Source organism: Apaloderma vittatum, unplaced genomic scaffold (assembly GCF_000703405.1).
Source record: "Apaloderma vittatum isolate BGI_N311 unplaced genomic scaffold, ASM70340v1 scaffold7171, whole genome shotgun sequence".
Classification (NCBI taxonomy): Eukaryota; Metazoa; Chordata; class Aves; order Trogoniformes; family Trogonidae; genus Apaloderma; species Apaloderma vittatum.
Window position 1 is genome coordinate 1 of NW_009699531.1, and position 18109 is coordinate 18109.

Consider the following 18109-nt stretch of genomic DNA (forward strand, 5'->3'; position numbering starts at 1 on the left):
CGGGTGGCGAGGGGAACAACAAAAAAATATTCATAATAAAAAGGCTGCTTCAGATTTCAACAGCACTAAATGCTGTATGCGTGGGTTACCGGTCAGCAGATGTTATCGGTGCCATCAGCTGAAGCTGTTTCGGTGCTGGTCTTGGTTTTAGCTAAAATCCTGTTAAAATAAAGATTTCTACAATCAGAAAGTGGTACTTCACCTCCTCCACTTTCCAGCTGGGTGTGTTGCAGGGTTTTGGGGTATTTTTCCTCGCTTCCAAGAGCGTCTGTGTTCCTCTTTGCCTGAAAAGTCGAAGAAGGGTAGTCAGTGCAGTTCTAAGAGGCATAAAGTGGTCTTAAATAGAAGTAAATATTTAAATTGTTCACTGTGTTAGGAGAATGCTGACTAGAAGTCCGTTATGTGTCGCTAATGGGCACATCAATGTGTTTTGTTTGTAGCCCAAAATGCTCCGAATGCCGATTGGGAAAAAAAGGTAACCGAATACTTCAAGGAGAAATTAAAAGAAAATAATGCTACTAACTGGGTAAGGTTGTTTTATTCTTTTAGAGTTGCACCTTTCTTAAGTTTCAATTTTCTTATCTCTTTTGCCACTGATGTGCTTTTGAGAAGTTCTTGCTTTTCGTGGTGTAAGTACACTTCCACATTTTAGGGCTGGGCTTTGCGAGTACGTTATTTACATCTCCGTCGCTTTAATCTGAGTCTAAAGGAAGGATCTAAAATCCTGAGTGCAGCCGGAGAAGCCAATCCACTTGACTTCAGCGTACTGCTTCGCCCTGGGCCGTAGCTGCTGAATGCTGCCTGTTTGTAGGAGAATCCAGTAGATGGCAGAGCCTGACCAATTCTGTCATTTTTGAAAGTCTTAACGCCAGCCCAGCGAGGCTGCAGGAAGCGTTTGTACGCCACAAGTTTCTGAAACGCTGTTTGTAAACCTCCCCCTCTCTCATGAGCTTTTCTGGTGGTGCTGCAAACCTTGTGGGAGTCGGACGCATAGCTGCTCAGGCTTTCAGGTTTTGGGGGAAAAAAATGTTTTCTGTTAATACTGCGTCTTACTGGGCTGGATCAGATCTGGTTTTCACAGTTGAGTGAGGAAGCTCTGCTTAAGGCTTAAAAATAAAGCTGATATTTTTCTAAAAGGGTGATGAAAAACGCATCCTGGAATACTGCTAAGCGAATTAGAAACGAGGAAGCTCTGCTTTAGGTTTAAAAATAAAGCATGCATGCTCGAGTTCAAAAGCTGATATTTTTCTAAAAAGCTGATGAAAAATGCATCCTGGAATACTGCTAAGCGAATTAGAAACTGTTCAGCTTATGGCTTAAAAACACAAGTGAAAATGGTCAGGTCTCCAGCTCTAGAGTGTTCAGTAATTAATATTTCAATGATAGTTTGAGTCAAGGTGTAGTTGGTGAAGTTGTGTTAAGTTTAGCACATGAGAAGGAATTGAAAGCATGCATTCTTAATCCAGAGAAATATGAGGGAATATATGTTTGCTTGTTAAAATGCATTTTCTGTAGGGCTGCTTCTGGGTTTGGTTGCGTTCTGGTGTTGGATGTGGCAGGGAGGGGTTCAGCAAAGAGTTTAACTTAAAAACCAGAAAACTCTCTTCTTATTGCAAGTCTTGTTATTTCAGGTTATACCACATACCTAGGAACTGATTATTCTTTTTCCTTTTGTTTCTCCATTGTCATGTAAACACATATGGAAACAAAACCTCCCCCAGTATGGACTTTAAAATTAATTTACGGGTTTTCCATGGCCTTTTGTTGTATGAAATTGTGTGTGCATTTGCTATGGTACCACTGATACCTAATACAGGGTAAAAGTGCTGTTATGTGGGAATAAGATAAGTAATGCATTTTATTTAATACCCCAACTGCAATAATTCCAAGTTTAAAAGTTAGTTTCAAATGTTGTACGGCTTTATGAAGTTGCAATGGCTGAAGTTCATTTGGTTTATAGTCCAGTGTTGGGGTTGAGCAGTGAGCAGAACTGGTGGCTTTGGAACTGGAAGAATTTGGGAACTGTTTTATGTCTGATAATCATAACTATTACCTGTAATAAGCATTGCAGAAACTTCTGGTGTTGGTATGTGCATGCTTTGTCACTGCATGGATCAGGGCAGGAGATGTACTCAGAAAATATTAAATATTACCTGATGAGGCACTGAATTATCAAACAGTTGTATCAATGGCACTACAGGGTTTGAGGCAAGTAACTGGATGGTAGGATGTACTGTGTCATCAGAGAATGAGTAAGTGACAGCTTTTGTGCTGGTTTTGGCTTGATTCGGAACGTTTCTTAATGTGTATCAGTTGTTTATAATAAGCTTTTCTTTTTTTTTTTTTAATAGGTTCCATCACTGAATGATGTTCCTGTACATTACCTGAAACCCAACAGTTTAGTGAAATTTCGCTGCATGGTTCAAGATATGTTTGACCCCGAGTTTTACATGGGAGTATATGAAACAGTTGACCCAAACACAAATGCACGTGTGAGTGCAATACTGATTTATTACTTTAGTAAATTTTTATTATTTTTGTCCATTTTAGTCCTCACATTTTTCTAACTTCTGAGTTAAACCTGTTAAGCCTGGACACTCTTTTACAGTAATTCTGTTTGTATAGCTCAGATGGCATCAGTAATACATTACTTCTTACATTTCTGTTGAGGAAAAAAATTACTAAAATAATATAAGCTTTGAGAGATTGTAGACTGCCTTGATTTTAGTGTAAGAAATTCATATTCAGGATGCTGTTGGAAACAGCGTGATTGCATTGTAAGCTTTGAGAGAGTGGAGACTGCCTTGATTTTGGTGTGAGAAATTCATATCCAGGATGCTGTTGGAAACAGCGTGATTGCATTGCCTTTTCCTTCTTGACAGGTTTTGCATTTTGGTAAATACAGAGATGTGGCTGAATGTGGGGTAAGTTACACAAGTTATATGAATTTTCAGGTGAAATCTTACACAGAAAGACATAGTTTATAGGTGCAGCGTAGGTTATTTGGTGCTTGCCAGTGGATTTCCCGAGATACTGCTCTTAAAATGCAAAATTAATCAGGTTTGGGTATTCATAACTGCTAACGGGCATTCTGAGTTCTGCAGGCTTCAAGCTGTTTCTGTTTTATTTAAAATTTGTTGTGCTTGGGAGCAGGAGGGAAGCGTTCTCGACCTTGAAACTTTCTGCTGGGAAAACAGTTTTCTTCTGGCAGTTCAGTACAATTAGAATCGAAGCATTATAGGCACAGACTCCCTTTGCTGTTTCCTGAGTGTGTAGTCTTGTATGATTGTTGTAACTTCTGGCTGAATCTGTGTGATTAAGTTTAACAAAAGAGGACAAACTCTAACTGGATTTTTAACAAAATTCTGTTGGTGTTCTAGCCCCAGCAGGAAATTGATTTGAATTCCTCCCAGACAGTCACCTCGGAGAGACAGACTTTCTACTGCGTTCCAGTGCCTGGTGAATCAGCATGGGTGAAAGAAATATCTTTTTTGACTGAGCTAGTCCTCTGTTAGACAAACACTGATCACCAACTAACTCATTAGATTTAAGGAGCTAAATTTATTTAGAGTTGCTTTTATTTGGGTTGAATCAGGAGGGGTGGTCGGTGTAGAAAAAGTAAAAAGGAAAATTTCTTGCTGTGCTATACACACAAATAAAATGCAAATGAATTTAGGAGCGTTGCTTTTTGATTTAGCGGGGATTTAGATTTGATTTTCGTGTTTGCTTGGTGGGATGTTTAAAGTTTCTGAAATTTCTGTTTGCAAATACTTTGAAAAAGAGAAACTTCCACTGAGCCATGGATATTGCATTGGCATTTACTGACAAAGTCAGAACACTGTTACCTGGTGAGAGTCTCCTACAAGAACCCCTAAAAGTACCTGTGGCTTAGCATGTTAAGACAAAAACCTGGAAAATTGAAGTGTGGTTTTAGTAGTTTGACTCTAGTATGTACAGGAAAGATGTTTGGGAGAAATAAATCATCGTTAGTTTCTCCCAGTAAACGAAAGCGGAATTGTCTGCATGAAATGGATACAGGATGCTTGTTTTAACACCTTTTAGGAATTTTGTATTCTCTTCTCCAAGGGAGTGGGGGAGAGATCTAGAAAGTTTAAGACATTGCATTTTGTAAAACCATAAGAATTTGATGGTAAATCTATAATGATTTGTTATTTCATATTTTGAGTTCAAAAATTAAGAAAACGACTTGTCATTGGCACAGAATGCCAATGCAATTTTAGAATTAAGCTAATGCATTTTTTCCTATTAAAACAATTGCTCAGAGTTAGTCTTTGAATGAACTTAGAGCAAAGTACTGCAGGAATGGAAATTTAAAGTGAGACAGACTATTATTAAAATAGTGCACGTGATTTCAATGTTTGTCCATCTTGCGAAGAAGAGGACAAGTATATTATCTTTTTCGAAATTCATTTACAAGTGTGGTATAACTAATATCTTACAAGCATGTGAACATTTTCGTGTGTTTCTTTTTGAAGTAATAATTATATCAGACAGCAAGTCTTTAAATATTATTATAATGTCTGCTGTTTGGAGTTGAGATGTAGGAGAGGAAAAACTCTAAAGATTTGGAGTTGTACCTGACCACAAGCATGTTCTCTGAGCATTAAAAAAAGGCCCTTTTTAGGGACCGATAGTGGAGTAGCACTTAATGTTTTTTAGTTTCTATTTTCAACAAGCTAATGACTGCTCAACACTTCTTAAGCAGGTTGTTTATGTATCTAAAGAGATGATGTCCAGATAGCAATTTTAATTATTGTTGTGTTTTGCCCAGAATAGGATAATAGCATTTTTTTTTAACAAAAAAAAAAAAGCAACTTTGAATTTTCCCAACCAAGCCTGTGGTTGTCCTTAATTCACAATTTTACGCGTATATTAGTGCAAGCCAAGCTCGAGTTAGTCCTTCCACATCCTACACACCAAGTCGCCACAAGAGGAGCTATGAGGAAGATGAGGATATGGATCTCCATCCGTCTAAACAGAAAGAGCAACACATGGGTAACAGTCGTTATTGCTGAATAGTTATTGTGATATCTTGGCAGAATTTGCAAAAAATTCATTTTAAAAAAAATGAAACATTTGCAGTTGTTTGAATCGGTAGTGTTGTCGCAGCCTTCATAACTAGTTTGGTGGCTTTTTTGAAGTCACCAGTGGTTTTTGCTGATGCATACTCTCACCTTGAATAACTGGCTAGTTTTCTTAAACGTGAGATGCAGAGAAATATTACATTTGCAGTCTTGGGGAATTTAGACAAAAATTATACACATAGTTTAAAGATTACATTTGAAAATTGGATTTCTGGCTGTGTTTGATTTTTTTAGACACACATAGATCTTTACCAGTATTCTCACTCACACTTAACTTGATAAGGTAAAATATGCATTTGTGAGACTTTTCTGTTGTACTTGCGAGTGTCTTCTGTCACATGCGTTGCATTATTAAGTATGTTTGTCTCAGATGTCTTGTTAAATTAGCTTAATTCTGTGTTGCTCACTGAAGAGAGTTGTTCACTTTTGCACTTGTGCTTGAAGGGCCTATGGATCCTGTGTTTTTCAGGCAGCGGAGGTGATATCCATGGGTGTGTGGAGCCAAAGAGATTAGAAACAGAAGCTTCTGCAGGTCATCATCTCAATTCTCCCAACTGCTCCCCTCCACTTGACTTAAATTTTCCATTGCCTGGAGAGAAGGGACCAGCATGTCTTGTAAAGGTAACAGAAGTGGAGAGATGATGAGTGTGGCTGTGGCCTCGGTGAGGCAGACAGGATCCCTAGTTTGCCTTGCCCTGCTTTATTGACGCAGAAATTCTCTCTCCAGTCCAGATATTTGGTTTTACACGGAATTACTTTGCTTTTCTTTCTTGCTACATTGTTTCTCTTTATGAGTTCTGCCTTTGAATTGCTGAAATCCTTCAAAAGCATTTATTAGAGCTTGCGCCTTTGCACTACACTTATTTTTTAAAAAAAGTCTGTTATCAGATGCTTTAGATGCTTGATATTGTAGCTAGTAATGACTCCTGGTACTTTGCTTTCAGGATTTGTCCCTTAAAGGAATGCAGGTTGTGGTGGAACAAACCAAACCACACGTTTATTTATTGTATTTGTAGTCTTTGATTCACTGGTATGCTATATCGATTATGAAACTTCCACCACTAAGTTTCTATGCAGTTATTTAGCAAATCTAGATAAATCGGATGAGAATGCAACTGTTTCCGTTTCTGTAGCCAAAGAATGCCAGTAGGAGAAAGCACACAATCAGAGAAACTCATTTTTCCCAATGTAAGCTCTATGACTCTGAGGTCTAGTAGAGGTTTTCCACACAGGCTGTTCTCAGGCTACCATTGAGCCTCCTGAGGCTTTTCCTTTTTTTCCTGTGTATTTTCAGTTCTTCATCTGGCTCACCTGCCTTTGTGTCTTCTTCTTTTCTCTTTGTGGCAGGTCTATGAGAGCTGGGACAGCTTCAAAGTCAACGATGTTCTGGAGGTGTACGGGATCTTGTCTGTGGATCCCGTGCTGAGCATTGTAAACAGTGAAGAGAGGTAAGGCTCTCCTGCTGCCCTCATCCAGAAATGAAAGAAATTCTTGTTTTAGCAGGCAAGATACTTTGTCTTTCCTTTAATACAGACAGGGAAAAATGTGCAAATACATAACAATCGTGCTTGAGAGGTGAATTTTTTTGCTTAGGAGAAGCTTGGTGTGAAGAGTGTTAGTTCTACCATCCTGTAAACCAAAGTCCCCTGTACTTTGGTACTTCCATACCCTTGGATACACAAAGTAGCTTTTCTTAGGTTGTTGTGCAGTCTATAAAGCAGATACTGCTTTATAGCTAAATCTTTTTTGTGTTCTTTCGTGCCTGTTAAACACTCGGTGAATGAGCCAATAGTGAACATAGCTTTCAGTTAAGCTTTAAAATTTTTAAATGTGCTTTTGAAATAATTTCTGATCTGTGAAGATTGTTACCATAAACACCTCGGATGTGTCTGCATGGAGAATGAAAAAGACCAAAACAAGTAAAAATTGGGTTGATTTTTTTCATTAATTGAGGTATATCATCAGGTTATACCACTGATAGAAACCCCCTGTTTCACCTGCTCTCCCGCAATTACTTTTTAACAGAATACAAACTAATCCAGAAGGATACAAGAAGTTCATTTTAAAAATAAAACCGATGTAACATACACGCTACTGATGTCTTGAACCGTTGCACTTTAAATGGTTTCTGTTGGTGATTTTATTTGTCTTTTTGATAAGTACAGTATCGAGAGCACAGCATGAATCCTTTATAGTGACAATTTCTTCCAAGTTACTCAGCCTGGCCAGCTGCTTTTGGTTATCATTTGACACCTAATCCTGGACTGACAGCTCACTTGGTCTGTTATAGGTAGTAGTTGGGGTTTTTTTTCCCTGCCTGTCATTCTATCACAAATAGACAAAACGGTGCCATTTAGCAATGTTTTGAATGCAAAAAAAAAAAAAAAAGTCTTCATGGAAAGACGGGATAGTCTGGTGGTGGGCTGCTGTAGTGGCTTCACAGTTATAAAACCGTTCCGCTTATAAAACCAGTACCAGTTGATCAAATTTGTGCTAAACTTTGCTATCGTGTGACAGAGACACTTCAGGGATTTTGGTTTCTGTGTAACAAGCGAAAACCACCCGCAAGGAATTTTGTAAGGCATCATCAGGGAGAGCAGAGCTTGTGTAACCTTAAAATCCAAAGCAATTACTGCCAAGATTCAGCTGAAGTACATTAGGGTGTATTTCCTAATTTATTTATTTTTTACTCAGTCAGTGATGTAGCTGGTTTGTGACTGTCTAGAAGATCTTGTTGTCCAGAACCCAGTATCTCACAGATGTATATACAGACAAATGTAATAAGTTGTTACCTTATTTTCTTAAAAGTTACTGTTTCAACTTCATTCAGTACATGCTGCACAGAACAGCGTGTAGCACTTCATTTGAAGCTACATCTTATTAAATGGTGAAACAAATGATAAATATAGTTTTGTTTGGGATGTTTGGGTTTAGGTTTGGGGGTTTTGTTTGCTTTTTGTGGCTTTTTTTTTTCCCCAAGAAAAGTAAGATTTGATTATTTTCTGAAAGTAATAGAATCCAGGTTACTTTTTTTTGTCCAAAGTATGCCTTGACATTTCTGTATCATTATAAACACCATGAATACTAAATCACAATTATATAAAACTCATGGAGAAGGCAGTTTGAATATGGGAGGAACTACCAAGAGTGGGTGTTGTTTGTTCTGGCGGCTCTGCCCTTGGCCTGGTTCCAGCTGCTCTTAGTCATACGGAGAGAAGTTCGTATGGGATGTTTCCTAAATCCCGTTTGTGCTTTGCTCTCTCCTAGGGACAGCTCAGCCCTCGATCCCATGGAGTGCATGGACACTGCGGAAGAGCAGCGAGTGCACAGTCCTCCTGCCTCCTTAGTCCCCAGAATCCACGTGATTTTGGCACAGAAATTACAGCACATTAACCCGTTACTGCCTACCTGCCTTAACGAAGAGGAGAGTAAAACCTGTGAGTATCTGAACTGGAACTCGCTCTGTGAACATGTGATTCCCTAGGATGTGTGAGCAAATACTTCTTTACCTAAAGACAGACTCGTCGATGACAGAGTTTGAATTTAAATTTTGTTAAGTGGAGGAACCATTCAGTGCTACAGAACTGGGCAAGATGGAAATGTTTGTGTGATATTTATACATTTATTTTTCTGAAATTTATACGAAACTTGGTTTTGCATTCTGTATGCCCAAGGATTTTGCCAGGTCATTCAGCCACAAGGTTTTATTTACTTTCAAATGGAGTAGTGAATTGCTGGAAAATCAGATTACCAATTTAGTGAAATTTATGTTCAGTGAGAATAAGAAACATAGTAACAACATAAAGAATCATAATACTGTGAGGAAAATTAGGCAATTTTGGTTTTAAGTTACTGTGCTGTTCCTTGTGGCCTATGACTATGGGTTGTTGTTTTTTTTTTTTAATTCAATAATTGCCTGCAAACCTCTAACTGATATTTATCACTTTCCTCCTTGTGTGCCTTGTATTCATTTTCTTGAGCTGTGCTACATGTAAGGGGATTTGTTCTGCCTTTAATATGGTATGGATAGGCTATCAGTTTAAAGAAATACGGCTCCAAACTTTAAAGCCTTCCGTAAATGCATTACACAGTATCTACTTTAAAAAAATAAAGTATTTCCAAGGAAATGTTGAGGGACTCAGGTTATCCAAAGCCCGTAATTCCTCAGTTGGAAACCAATGGATGTTGGCTTATTTTTTCTAGCCTGCTTTGGGGTAACCGTGTTTTGTCCATCAAATTGTAATGAAAAGTAAGATATATGTAGCGGGAGGAGGGTGAAGAGCAGCACAATTCCTGACATTTATTGTCTTCTGCTCTTTTTATCAGTTGTTTCCAATTTCATGTCGGAGCTGTCGCCAGTGAGAGCAGAGTTGCTTGGGTTCCTCACCCACGCCCTCCTGGGAGATGGTTTGGCTGCTGAATACCTTATATTGCATCTCATCTCTACAGTGTAAGTATTTCGGTGTTTGCTCATAGCTTATATGTTAATCTTTTAAAAGAAATCTCCTTTTAAGGGATTCTTCGCCACTCTGCAAAAAAAATGACAGAAATAATACTTACTCCAGTAGTTTTTTGTCCAGTTAGAGTTGTCCAGTCACAATAGACACAGTAAACAGATTCAATTGTCTGAAATAACAGTTTTGTTAAAAGGCCAGTTTTGTGGCAGTGTAGCCTTTCAGTTTTCCTTTGAGAGCTGGACAAAATCTCCAAGATACACTTTCAAACAGAGGTATGAAAACATTTTTCTGTCTCAAGCTTCTTTTATGGAATAGGACATACAGCTGACTTCTCCAAGATGGCATTTACTAACTGCAGTAATTGTTGTTGAGGTGTTAAAAGGTACTGGAAGGTACATTCTGGGAATTTGTTTAATTAAATGTAGACATATATTTAATGCTAAGTTCAAGTGACCGCTGTTTAGCTTGTGACAGAGCTTTACCGCCAAAGCTGATGCTGTAGCTGAATGTGCGTGCGTCGTGATCTGTCTTCATGGCTGATCAAAGTGGATTCACTTCGACATTCTCTTACGTTGGTTTAAACTGTCACTGGATGAAAGAGCAGCATCCTTTGACTCATTAAAATTTCAGGTGTGAAACTTCAGACAATATGTTTTGATTAGATTACGTATAGTTGTCAGACTCAGATGTAATTTTAGTCTTTCATCAAAATGAAAATAGATGCAATTTAAAAAAAAAAAAAGACCCACTTCTCGGTAAATAAATCACTTGGTATAGTTTTCAGAAATTCTGTTCTACTACGAAGTGAATAGCACAACACATTTGTTTAACAGAAGTGTTTGCAGAGCTGTAATTGGACTCAGCATTTTACCTTTCTCCTTCCTACCTGCAACCTGATGTGTAAAAAGCTGTAAGATGCTTCTCAGCCTCAGGGAGACACGTGGTATCAAGGTAGATTCAACCATAACGCCACGGCGTAATGATGAGCTGACAAGATTTATAATGGGTTTGTGTTTCCAGTCTGTCCTGAACCCTTGGCCCCACATCAGTATGAGTACGTCAGTCCCAGTTGTTTGGCTCCTTCATTCTGTGCACACGTTGCTCTTTCTGGTAGGGCTCAGAATGCTCTGACACTTAGACTAGGACGTGTTTTCTCTCTTAGCTGATATCAAAAAAAAGTTGATATTTGTCAGGAATGAGGAGAAGATACACAGGAAGAAGCGGGAAAGGGAAGCTGAGAGCAGATAAAAGAAATGAACAAATGTTGAGGGTTCGGGCTGGGCCGGCCACTGACACGTGGTCTCTAACCCCCCTCCCTCCCCAAAATGGGAAGGGAGTCAGAATAAGGCAGAGACACTTACAGATTGGAAAACTAAAACAGCTCCAATAAAACAATAAGAATACTAATAAGGAAATAATAAAAATAATGAGCCGTATACAAATATGTACAAATCCGATATCAAACCTGGCTCCCTCCCATTATCAACCCCCACTGGTGCTGCAGAGCAGGCGGCACTGGGGCAGAGGGGGACCAGACACAGGAGCTGGATTTGGGAATTCAGGATCAGGATCAAAGGCTGAGGATCAGACAGAGTCCTCCTTGGATGCTGGCCATTGAAGAAAAGGCCTTAACCCCTGTGATCCCTCACCTTTGTACTGAACACGACGGATATGGAATGGAATACTCTTGTTGGTCACCGGTCCTGTCTGTAACTCACTGGGGGTGCAACCTTTTACTTCTTTTTGACCCCTTTTACTTCCTGGCACCCCCATGGCACAGGAGAGCCAGCAGTGGCCTTGGTCACTACAGGAATAGGTATAAGCACAAGCCTTTCTGCATCCCAGTCCCAGGCAGGAACTGTAAACATCGGGTGTTATCTCTTCTGGTACAGACACTGTCTGCAAAAAAATTCTGCCAACTCCAGAAAGTGCAGCTTATCAGAAGAGCAGAACAGTAAAAATCGCTGAACAGAAGTGGTTCTGTTCAGCTCAAGCCGGGACAACAGGCATGATAAACAGGGAAACTGAGATTGGTCAGTGAGAAAGGAAAAAGATGAAGTGTGTTTACTCAGTAAAGTAGAGCACAAGGAGAACGGAACGTCTGGCAGGCACAGTGCAGGATCTCGAGCGCTCTCAACTTGCTGCTTTTGTGTGAGGCTGCAAAACCTTGCCAGGCACCCTTCAGCCTCACTCAGCTCCTTGGACGAAAGGAAGAAAAGCTGGCTCTTACTTACGTGTGTGTCACTATTGAAACCCTGCTAGCTGTCAGAGATACTGCACAGCACCCAAACTGGTTGATACCCGTGTTCATCCTGTTTAATCAGATGCTTGCCTAACCTGTGTTATTTTTGGTTTAGTTATGCAAGACGAGATGTGCTTCCTCTGGGAAAATTCGCGGTCAACTTGAGCGGATGTCCAAGAAACAGCATCTTCACAGAGCACATATACCGCATCATCCAGCACCTTGTCCCAGCAGTAAGAATAATGGCAATATAGTGCTTTAATATTTCCCATGGTAGATGTTGGGCTAATTGTTCCAATCAAATAAATAATATTTTAGTTAAAGGTAGGCTTCTTAAAGGCAGGCTCCTGCCGTCTGTTGTAGATGGCAGGTGAAAATAGTGCTTGCCTGTCAGTTGAAGTCTATTTCCCTGGATAAATACAGAAAAAAATCATATTCTCTTAGGTATTAAACTGACAGACAGATGCTACATGTGCTATTTTGTCTTTCTGGTTTGATACATTTAGACACTCAGGTCATTTAATTGTCATGTTGTTTCTATTTATTCCTGAGTTCATGGATACTGTTCTGCAAAAAAGTCACAGTAATTCCATTTGGGTCATAATAATTGTATTGCTGCAATAAATCTCCTTGTTGTTTTGCTCGTGCTAGATGTGCAGTACAGCTGCTCTGAGTTCTCAACAGCATTATTTTCCTTTGGGAAATTCTTTTTTTAAAGTACTTAAACTTTATCTCAAATGTCTGAATGTTATTCCATTTTGTTGATGACACGTTTTGTTTTACTTGCTATGGAGAGCCAGGGTTATAGCTCTTGCTAAAGGCAGCAGTATTTACCGAGGAATCTGGAGGAGAGGAAATGTGCTGATTAGTTTCTTTTTTCGTTGCAGTCCTATCGCCTACAAATGACCATCGAGAACATGAACCACTCACGATTTATCCCTCACAAAGACTACGCAGCCAACCGCTTAGTGAGCGGCGTGCTGCAGCTCGCCAGCAACACCTCCCTTGTGGTAGACGAGACTCAGCTCGAGCAAGGACAGCTTGACACCACAGGTAGACGTTTTTGGTTTGGTTTTTCTAAAAAAAAAAAAAAAAATCTCATCTGCAAGGTTGAAAGTTCATATATTTTAAGACAGGGATGCTAATTGTGCCTGAGTGATAATTTTGTATTACAAAATTGTTTGTGGTTTCCATATCCTACTTCCTTGCTTGAACTCACTTCCTGCTCGTCTGCAGCCTTCACACACAACTTGATCCCTTGGGGTGTTTTTTCCCCTATTTTAATTTCTTAATTTTTCTGGTGTTTTGCTCAGAAATGCTTTTGTTGAGTCAAAATATCTTGCCTGAGACCACAAATGACTGATAATGAAACACTAGGGTTCCTTGTTTAGTATAATTTTGCTTGTAGAGAACTCTGGATGGTGTCTTTGTCCCTTGGTGGAAAAGGCCACTGATTTGAATAATTCTTTGAACCGAAATACTTGTGATTAATTAGAATTTCCTTTCAGTTTCCTGTGGTAACAAATGAAGAAGTGGGGGGAAGCATATGCTTCAGTAACTGCCGAATGCATGGTACAAATATCTGTGGTGATATCAAGGAAAGAAGAATAGGAAGTCACTGGAAGTGACTTTATTTCAAAATAAAAACACTCTCTTGAGAAACCTGCTAGGCTGTGGTGCTAGCGGCTTATTGGGCGTCCCTGAGGAGTATCAGTCCCCTGTCCCATTCAAGCACTTAGTCTGTAGAACTGGGGAGGTTCAGATTTCAGGTCGATTCTATTGAGAAACATAAATCTTTTTTTAATCACTGCTGTTCAGAGTTCATTGAAATTATTTACTTGTTTCTGAGTCTTCAGGATCATGTTTTTGTTACTCTGCTTCAAGTAAAATTGTAAAATAGTAAAACTAGTAGAAATCTTTGCATTGTCTGGTTTTTTTTAAAAAAAAAAAGTCAAAACACAAAAACCAACCCTTCACAGAAAAATTGTGCTGTGCTGGTTTCTTGGTTTCCTAAAATGTTTGACTGTAATGTCTAAAAAACCTCAACATTTAATGAAAATTAATATTTTAAGTATTAAAAGTTGCAGAAAAAGGTGTGTTGATTTTATTTCATTTCTGTTAGCATGATGACATTCTATACTGAATTTAAAGTTAAAGTACAACTTTTTAATTCCTTGTAACATTGTTGGGAGCAAAATTTAATCCTAGAGAAGAATAAGTATCTTCAGATCTAGTATTTGGTTTGGAACTCTTGGAAGTTCAATCTTGGAGATTTCAAATGCGAAAAAGCCCCAGAAGTAAATGTTTACTTACTAACTTCACTTTTAGTTACAGTAAATTAATGCTGATTTATTAAAGGCAAAAATATAGCCAGAGATATGTCATTTGGTGCAGTAACACTGCTAAAGAGAAATCCAAATTGTTGGGTATGTGTTGGTATTTCCAAGGGAGAATTCCAAGATTTGACCAGTTAACTTGTCAATCTTAACCTTCTAGATTATCAATAACCTAGTTCCAGGTAAGGCAATGGACTTAATAAAAATTTGGCAAAATGATAGCAAGTGGGTTTTTGGGGGTTGGTGGTTTTTTTTCTGGTCTTGTTAGCTTATCTAGTGTGTTCTTCTTCCAGCCAGATTTCTTTTTTTTTTTTTTTTTCCCCGTGAACTTTTAAATTACAGTTTCTGTCAGGTAATTGGTAGTGGTTTGTCCTCTTGTGAGGAGAGACGGTTTTTTCCTCTGTAAATAGTTACCTGGCTTTGTAGGGCCAATGAAAAATTAGCTGTTAACACATATACTAGGGCAGATGAAATTGAGGCTTGAAATCCTTTGAGAATTCTTAATTTTGGTTCCACGAAATGGTTGCCTCTCTGGCAGATACCACAGACACAAGAAGGAACAAGATGCTTATGAGAATCTTTGTAGCAGCTGCTCATTAGAAACAGATTGTGGAAAAAAAAAAATAGGTCTGATGTTTATTTAGGTCCAGTTGTCTGAGGATTCCTGTTCGGTCCCCATGTGTTGCCTGATCTAGTCGAGAGGTGGCGTCCCTGGTGACAGGGAGCCTGGATTAAAGTGATCTCTAAGGTCCCTTCCAGCTTAGGCCATTCCATGATTCTGTGATTTGTTCTCGCTTTTCTAGGTGTGCATAACGTGACAGCGCTGGGAAACCTGATAACTTGGCAGAAGGTGGATTATGACTTCAATTACCACCAGATGGAATTCCCATGCAATATTAATGTTCTCATCACTTCAGAGGGCCGATCGCTCCTACCGGTATGGCGAGGTCTTCCTCAGTTCGGGGAATAACTACAGGTGGTAGCTCCTTACTTAGAGCTCTGCCCTTCCAGAGACGAGCAAACTTGTGACCAGGGGTGACATGTTAGTTTCCACCTTCTCAGTCATGGCTGCAGCCAAGCCAAAATCCTCTTTGGAGGAAACCCAAGAGATTGACTTTCCCTCCTCAGCCGTGGCCAGGCAGCGACTGAGGTCGTTAATGGCGCTCCCAGCGATGGGTGAAGCCTGCAGGCTCGCCGCTCCTCCTGCTTTAGTGCAGCAATTTCTGAGGGGATGGGCTCATAAATAAAGAGCAAAAGGTCTGGCACTGACCCTAAGAAAACTGAGCAGCTTTAAGCTTGCAAATACCTGATCTCTTGCATTCCAGCTTTATAAAAGGAGTGTTTGTTCTCCTGCCTCTCAGTAGCTGGCTCCTGCTTGAGTAAGGACTTGATGCTGGTTTTCAGAAAGGGAACCGTTAAATATTTCAGTAATGAATTGTCTTACCTTAATGTTGGGAAATAGCGACTTCTTTTGCTTTAGAGTTTAAATTAGTTTTGGAATAGAAAAAAAAAAAACAGGATGTGGAAGGAGATGGTATGTAATTTTATTTTTCAGTCAGATTGCCAAGTCCACTTGCAACCCCAGATAATTCCACCAAACATGGAAGAGTATATGAACAGCCTCCTAACAGCAGTGCTCCCTTCTGTGCTGAACAAATTTCGCATTTATCTAAGTTTATTGAGACTGCTGGACTACAGTATATCTGATGAAGTGACCAAGGTATGGAAGACTTCACTGTATGTTTTCAACGGTATATTTGGGTAGAAAGCACTTGAATAGAAAGCGACTGTACTTTACCATTGCTCTCTCTGGCAGTGATTCTTCTCACAATTTTCTAAAACCTAAACAGACGCATTTTGTTGTCCTGAGCATGTGTTTCTGCTCTTTGAGTATTCCAGTATACGCTTTGCTTGCTTTCCAAAACTCATTCTTTTCAAAGCTGAGGTTTAGCTCAATTTTACCCAGGCTTGCTTCCTGACAGCAACAAGTTGAAATGTTTCTCATGTAATCTAAGGGCAGTTACAGTGTTTGGCTCCTTTAAAAGCTTCTCTTGTTGTGAAGACTCTTCTCTTGCCCCTTAATTACACGCTGTGTTGTTTGCAGGCAGTAGAAGAAGACTTTGTGGAAATGCGCAAGAACGACCCTGAGAGTGTAACGGCTGACGACCTGCACAGAACTCTGCTTGTGGCACGGTGGGTAGTGATGTGTGACCTCACTGAAGACTTTGGGGCAAGCTGGGAACCACCTGAAGGGAGGTTGCAGTCAGCTGGGGGTTGTGCTCTTCTGGGCCTGAAACTGCGTCAGGGGAGGTTTAGGTTGGATCTCAGGCAGCCCTTCCTCACGGAGAGGGTGCTCAGGCACTGGGATGCACTGCCCAGGGAAGTGGTGGAGTCACTAGCCCTGGGGGAGTTTAAGGAGAGGCGTGATGTGGCACTTAGTGCCCTGGTCTGGCCAGTGTGGTGGTGTTGGGCCAAAGCCTGGACTTGATGATCTCAGAGGGCTTTTCCAGCCTCAGTGATTCTGTGAAGCCCGTGGTCGCAGCCTGCAGTTTGGCTGTAGTTGTGTGAGGCTGCCTCAGCGACCTGCACCTGGAGTCTTCTCTTCCTCTTGCCACAGATTCTTAGTTTGGCAAAGTGCTTCTTCCTCCCTTTCTAACTCATAGACTACTGGAAGAAAGCTGGTTTTGTGCTGTATTCGCTTATCTAACCCGGCATATGAACGAGCTCTTCTTTAATTGCGGTTTCTGCCCATCCAGGTTCCTGTCGCTCAGCGCGGGGCAGACAACGCTGTCGAGGGAGAGGTGGCTGAGAGCAAAGCAACTGGAGGCGTTACGTAAAGCCAGACTGCAGCAGCAAAAATGTGTTAATGGGAACGAACTTTAATATTTCATGGATGTTGCTATGAAAATTTGTCTAATCCTAGATGGAGCCCATACTAAGATTGGAATATTGTTTATATCAGTTTTTGTAGATAATTTATACCAAAAAAAGTTATGGATATTTACCCTTGCAGCCTGAACACCCTTAACTCTGTGTTCAGCCAGTTAAACATATTTTATGAAATTTTTTTGGAGCCTGTTTTGTAATTGAAAAATTGGTAACAATGAGCAAATTGTTTGATATTAAACTTTAATACTGAAGTTGTGTAAACTTATTTCCTTTAAGAAAAATTAAGCCAGAACCGTTCATATGCAGCAGTGGTAAGCTCTTTTGTGGAATAAGTTTGTGCTATAATTCTTGACTGGCTGAATTCTGAAGACGGGACCTTTTGTCTCACCAACAGATGAAAGACACGTTGGCTTTGGTCTCCAAGACCTCTTCTCGTGTTCTGTGAGCTGAGGCATGTTGCACTCATAGCAGCAGTGATTATGTTGTGCCCTAAAGAAGTGAAATGCAGCTTTATTGTGCTTAGAGAAGACTCTGATTAACTTCTCAAATCTCTAATGAGCTTTAATTCTGGCACAACTTTCTTTTAAAAAAAAAAAATACAACCAGGGACTGGAGAATTGGTGACAGTCATGTACTCACACAGAACATCTTACTTTCTACCTTGCCAGTAATGCAGTGCGTTTAAGTTGTTTGAATAATCCTAATTAAGCAGTAAGAACAGTCTCCACATATCTTAATCATACTGTATAGCTTGAGCTGTTTTTCAGAGGACATAATGGCCCTCACGTGACTTGCAGAACTAGTTTAACACGGGTGGTTTAAGTAGTGAGAAAGTAAACCAACATGGAGTTCGGGTAATCCAGAACGATGCCGTAGTATCAAGTAGGGCTGACCTTGTGGAGAGAGCCTCTGAGAGCCAGCCATGGAGCTAATTCTGATTTTTTTGCTACAATTAATCATTTTCTGAACAAGAATAAAAGGCTCCTGCCAAATTTACATTAAGCCAATAACACTTCACTTAGTGCTTTCTCATGATTGAGATTGTGTGAATAGGAACCTCCACTGTGATTGTATTTTTCC

At 39.8% G+C, this 18109-nt stretch overlaps 1 protein-coding gene across 1 annotated transcript; it reads left to right on the forward strand.

The window, feature by feature from the left end:
- The first annotated feature begins 445 nt into the window (after positions 1-445).
- MCMBP (minichromosome maintenance complex binding protein) lies at positions 446-17404 on the forward strand. The gene is made up of 15 exons (XM_009878411.1): positions 446-526; positions 2352-2492; positions 2883-2924; positions 3381-3482; positions 4887-5016; positions 5575-5726; positions 6453-6553; positions 8373-8542; positions 9432-9555; positions 11920-12037; positions 12692-12857; positions 14944-15077; positions 15696-15860; positions 16245-16333; positions 16897-17404. The coding sequence occupies exons 2-15, from the start codon at positions 2418-2420 to the stop codon at positions 17021-17023; spliced, it is 1695 nt and encodes a 564-aa protein (XP_009876713.1). The 5' UTR covers positions 446-526; positions 2352-2417; the 3' UTR covers positions 17024-17404.
- The last annotated feature ends 705 nt before the right edge of the window (positions 17405-18109 follow it).

Excerpts from the sequence above, each read along its gene's own strand:
- MCMBP (XM_009878411.1), top strand. The coding sequence starts at position 2,418 with ATGGTTCAAGATATGTTTGACCCCGAGTTTTACATGGGAGTATATGAA. Across the intron at positions 2,493-2,882 it reads ACCCAAACACAAATGCACGT|GTTTTGCATTTTGGTAAATA; the intron begins GTGAGTGCAATA and ends CCTTCTTGACAG. Across the intron at positions 3,483-4,886 it reads AATCAGCATGGGTGAAAGAA|GCGTATATTAGTGCAAGCCA; the intron begins ATATCTTTTTTG and ends TCACAATTTTAC.